The sequence below is a fragment of the Malurus melanocephalus genome, unplaced genomic scaffold (assembly GCF_030028575.1).
Source record: "Malurus melanocephalus ecotype Western Australia unplaced genomic scaffold, MMel_1.1 scaffold_1180, whole genome shotgun sequence".
Classification (NCBI taxonomy): Eukaryota; Metazoa; Chordata; class Aves; order Passeriformes; family Maluridae; genus Malurus; species Malurus melanocephalus.
In genome coordinates this window covers 34,221-39,763 of record NW_026624412.1, presented here as the reverse complement: position 1 = coordinate 39,763, position 5,543 = coordinate 34,221, and the positions used below count along the sequence as shown (strand labels likewise).

The following is a 5,543-nucleotide window of genomic DNA, read 5'->3' as shown; positions in this document are numbered from 1 at the left end:
CACTGCTGAAAACCCAAAGTGCTCCCACGCCCCAAACACCCACAGCTCCCATATCCAAAAWCCTCTCAGGATGAGAAATTCACCTCTGGGGATCTTTGCTTTCCCAGAAACTCGCTGGGCTCCTCCTGGGAAGCCTGAGGGAGGATCCGAGAGGCAGAATCCCCCTGGATTTCAGGCTGCCACCCAGGCTGTGCCCACTGGCACAGGGCTGGGCTGTGTACGGATGCACACTGATGTAAACCACACGTCTCTTTTTTCACCTAAGCCCCGAGAAAACCCATTAAACCCTGCAAATGTCAACTCGGTGTTTACACTGCTGGGGAAAAAGCAAATTTGCCATCGAARTCCCAGCAGAGATTGATGGCTGTGCAGGTTCCTCGGCAGGAGGTGTGACAGACCCTCGCCTTGCTCTGCCCYGAGGAGCCCAGAACATTTTTAGGAGGTTCAGCACCTGCAGCAGTGGCTGCAATAAAAGCAGTGCAGGTCTGTGAGAAGAGAAAGGAGATATTTCTTATAAATGTTCCATTTTCTTCAGAGCAGCCAGGCTGGGGGCAGGCACTGGTGACCAACATAAGCCGTGTTTTCCTGAGATTTTCGGACCTGTTACCACTGAAACAGCACTAAAATGAAATAATGGACAGCACTGACAATGATAAATCCCTCCCTCCACAACRAAAGGGACAATGGTTTCATGCAATAAAAGAGGGAATGGCAGCCTGGAGGGTTCCCAGATGGATTTTTGCATGCTCAGATCCGTGCTGGGATGGGATCCCTGCTGGTCTCTTACTCGTGGAATCGGCAGGTCTGGTTTCCCAGGAGCACGGACACGCGGCTGCCAGATCCAAGGTAGTGGCCAGAGATTGTCACCATGGTCCCTCCGGATTCAGGGCCACGGCTGGGGCTCAGGAAACTCACGGCTGGAGTCTGCAGAGAGGAAAGGACAAGCTCAGAGACATTGAGACAGCGTGGTTGTGGCTGTGACAGCGGGGAAGGACCGTCCCTGGGTGTGTCCGAAACCAGGCTGGACATTTGGGATGGTGGAAAGTGTCCCTGCCCGTGGCAGTGGGGTGGAATTGGGATTTTAAGGGGGTGGAATTGGGATTTTAAGGATCCCTTCCAACCCAAACCATTCTGTGATCCCATAATCACTGCTTTGGAGGCACAAAGCTGAACCCAAACCCTGTGGGAACCCTGATTTATTCACAGGGTGAGCTCTCCATCTGGGATTGCTGATTGAGCACCAAAAAATGGGCAACACCAGAGGGAAAACACCAGAAAAAAAAGGGCAATTCTGGGATTGTCTCCTGGAGCTGAGCCCCCTTGGGGTGACACTCTGACTCCCGGGGGACGCAGGTGCTGTCCCCAGCAGGACACTCACCACGAACATGTACTGCTGCGCCGACTTGGCCGTGAACTCGGGCTTGCACTCTCCGATGCACAGGAGCACTGGGCCGGAGCTGATCCCTGGAAGCGCCTGCCCCATTTCACAGACGATCCTGGAAGCGCAAATGCCGCAGGGAAGCTTTGGCAGGAGGTGCCAGCAGCGCCCTGCTCAGCTCCACGCAGCCCTGGCTGCCTTTATTTCTCCTTTCTCCCTCCCCCTTTAACTTTGATATCTGCCTCTTTGGAAGAAGTTAATTACTGAGTCTATTTTTACCCCGTGTAGTAATTTAAAGGAAAAAAAAAAATCAAAATTAGACATAATTATTACAAGCTGTAAACTCCAGAGCAAAGCTGAGCACTAATGGCAATATATTAGCCAGTAGCAAAGTGAGTGCGGAGTCCTCAGAGTAACGGATGAGTTCATTAAGGGAACAGCTCACACTGCAGACTCCCAGTTAATCAAAACTGGAGAAATCTGCTGGGGGATGATGGAGACAGCCCTGGAGWGCAGCTTCTGCTGGGGGACAGGGCTGGCTGCCACAAACACACCCATGGTGGCCACAGGAGCTTGTCCCTGTGCTCCTGGTGTGGACCAGCTCAGCCCCACGGGCACATCCTGGGGCTGGGAGAGCTGCAGGGACAGGGGGAGCTGCTGGGGGTAACCCCAAATGATGGCCCTGTGGATGAATAACCCCAAAATCCCAGGGCAAAGCTGCAGGGATAGGGAGAGCTGCTGGGGTAACCCCAAATCCCCAAATGATGTCCCTGTGGATGAATAACCCCAAAATCCCAGGCCAAAGCTGCACGGACAGGGGGAGTTCCTAGAGGTAACCCCAAATGATGGCCCTGTGGAATAGCAACCCCAAAATCCCAGAGCAAAGCTGCAGGGACAGGGGAAGCTGGTGGGGGTAACCCCAAAAGATGGCCCTGTGGATGAATTACCCCAAAATCCTGGGGCTGGAAGAGCTGCAGGGATAGGGGGAGCTGCTGGGATAACCCTAAATGATGGCCCTGTGGATTAACAACCCCAAAATCCCAGGGAAAAGCTGCAGGGACCAGGGGAGCTTCTAGGGGTAACCCCAAATGATGGCCCTGTGGAATAGCAACCCCAAAATCCCAGGGAAAAGCTGCAGGGACAGGGGGAGCTGCTTGGGTTAATCCCAAATGATATCCCTGTGGATGAATAACCCCAAAATCCCAGGGCAAAGCTGCAGGGATAACCCCAAATGATATCCCTGTGGATGAATAACCCCAAAATCCCAGAGCAAAGCTGAAGGGACAGGGGGAGCTGCTGGGGTTAACCCCAAATGATGGCCCTGCGGATGAACAACCCCAAAATCCTAGGGCAAAGCTGCTGGGGGTAATCCCAAATGGTGGCCCTGTGGATAATAACCCCAAAATCCCAGGTCAAAGCTGCAGGGACAGGGGGAGCTGCAGGGACAGGGGGAGCTGCTGGGGTTAACCCCAAATGATGGCCCTGTGGATGAATAACCCCAAAATCCCAGGGCAAAGCTGCAGGGATAACCCCAAATGATATCCCTGTGGATGAATAACCCCAAAATCCCAGGGCAAAGCTGCAGGGACAGGACGAGCTGCTGGGGTTAACCCTAAATCATCGCCCTGTGGATGAACAACCCCAAAATCCCAGGGCACAGGGGATGTGTGACACCAGCTGGGGACGGGATCAAGCGGATGCCAGTCGTGCCAGCAGGTCTGAGGGAGGTTTTCAGAGGGGCATCAGCTGGCAGGGCTCTCCAGATGGACCTGAGAGGGAGGGATGGATGGATGGATGGATGGATGCTGCTGGCTCCCACAGCAGTGCTGGAAAGATGAATTCAAGAGCATCCCTCAGGCGCTGAGGAGCTGAGGGCGGGAGGAACCTGCCCCAGCCTGGAATCTGAGGGTGGGAATGATTTGCCTCGGGATTGGAAAGCTGAGATGGGGAATTTGCCTCGGGGATGCAAAGCTGAGGGTGGGAGCGATCTGCCCGAGTCACACCCGGGGTCTCTGACCCCACAGAAGAGCCAGAGCCGCCTCTGGAAGGAGAAGGGAGGGCTCACCCCTCTCTGCCTGTCACACACAACCACATAAAACGCTCCAATTTGGGCAGGCAGCGAGCTCCAGCTGCCTTCAGCAGCRCTAAATTCACTGCAAACAAAATAAAATAAAATAAAACACGGCGACGAAAGGAAGAAAGGGAGCTGCAGCTCGCCTGCCCAGGTGATGCCAGGAGGGCTGATGGAATACACACACACACAGAGCCGGATCCTCGCACATCAAAAGGCTCTGCCTGGAGAGACTCAGCCTTCCGAGAGCRGGGATTGAAGCATCCCAGCCCCGCTCCTTCCTCCGCCACGTGTTCCGCGCTCTGCTTTCAGCAGACACCGCTCCTGCGCTTCTCTGCCTGTGATTCCTTCGCTTCTCCCTCCTCCTCCTCCTCATCCTCCTCATCCTGGGGACAGGAGGGCACTGAGCTCTGCGGGCAAACCGAGCCTGGGAGGGGATTGCGGGCAGGAGGAGAGAGGGTGGGAGGTTCTGTCACATATTCAAACATCGAGCACTCAAATCTGTGCCAGCTGCTGCCCAGAGCTGCGGGACAGGGCACAAGTGACCCGCCACACCTGGTACCCCTTCCTGCCCAAAGCCRGAGCCCCAGCAGGTACCTTGTTACAAAACGATGCATTCGGCAGAGCCGTGGGGTGCTGATTGCCGGGCTAAGTGGCCCTTTCACCAACATTAACCTAATTGCTGGCTGATAGATTGCGGGGCTGCAGCATATGGCAGAGTCATTACAGTCCTGGAATTCAGTCTGCCCACAGAACCCTTAAGAGGGTCCTTTTATCTGTATTCATCTTTAAAAGGCAGCTCTCATGCTAGCGCTTGCTGTTATCTGCCCAGGGTAAATGTTTTAATGATGTTAACAAACTTTGAAAGCCCGAGAGCCRTAATTAGAGTCATGATTATAAAATCAGGGTTTCGTACTATCAAAGGGGGATAATTTCATAATCTTCYATCCTTTATTGGGAAAATGAAATCTAACAACGTAGGGCTCAGCAGAACAGCCCAAAGTGCCCGCAGTGACGGGGTTTTGGTGCCGTGGTTGGAGCTGTTCCTGCAGGWGCACCAGACACCCTTCATCCCGTGATCCCAGACTCCCTGAATTCACTCAGGCACTCTGAACTCACCCCCGCTGCTCCAGAGGGGCATCAATGCCCCTTCTGACCCACAGATGGGGGAAAGGAACTCCAGTAAAGGTCAGACCCCAAACCAGCACCACCCCGAGTTGCGGGTGACAGATCCTCACACCGCCCTGGGGCTCTGAGCRGGAGCCACCCAACGCAATTCCCCTCCAGAGGAAAAATCCTTCCAGCTGCTCCCCAGGCTGGGCCAGGGCTGTGCTGCTGGAGCCACTCGTGGGGTGTTGGCCACCTCCAAATGAGGATCCTCAGCACAGCCTGGTCCCCAGCACATTGAGCATCCTCAGAACAGACACGAGCCTGGTTCCCTCCACACTGAACATCCTCAGAACAGGACACAAGCAGCAGATGACACAACCCAAGGGGTCACAGGACACCAACCTGGTCCCCTCCACACTCAGCATCCTTAGAACAGACATGAGCCTGGTCCCCAGTACACTGAGCATCCTCAAGAAAGGGCACCAGCCATGTCCCCACCTCACTCAGCATTCTCAGCCCAGGACACCAGCCGTGTCCCCACCTCACTGAGCATCCTCAGAACAGCCTGGTACCACCACACCGAGGATGCTCAGCACAGCCTGGTCCTCACCACACTCAGCATCATCAGAAGAAACACCAGCCTGGTCCCCTCCACACTCAACATCCTCAGAACAGGACACAAGCCTCATCCCCAGCAGCAGATGACAAACCCAAGGGGTCACAGGACACCAGCCTGGTCCCACCTCACTCAGCATCCTCAGCACAACCTGGTCCTCACCACACTGAGGATCCTCAGAACAGGACACCAGTCTGGTCCCCATCAGCACATGACACAACCCAAGGGCTCACAGGACACCAGCCTGGTCCCCACCACACTGAGAATCCTCAGAAAAGGACACCAGCCATGTCCCCACAAGCAGATGACACAACCCCAAGGGTCACAGGACACCAGCCTGGTCCCCACCACACTGAGAATCCTCAGAA

The 5,543-nt window shown here is 54.9% G+C and overlaps 1 protein-coding gene across 1 annotated transcript in view; it reads right to left on the bottom strand.

Annotated features, from left to right (window-relative positions):
• LOC130586502 (plexin-A2-like) overlaps positions 1–5,543 on the bottom strand; it is a gene marked incomplete at both ends in the record, with an annotated part of 72,001 nt that overhangs the window by 36,400 nt on the left and 30,058 nt on the right. The window contains 2 exons of the mRNA XM_057387304.1: positions 788–924; positions 1,379–1,496. Of these exons, the coding sequence (XP_057243287.1) occupies positions 788–924; positions 1,379–1,496 (255 nt within the window). The remainder of the gene's footprint in view (positions 1–787; positions 925–1,378; positions 1,497–5,543) is intronic.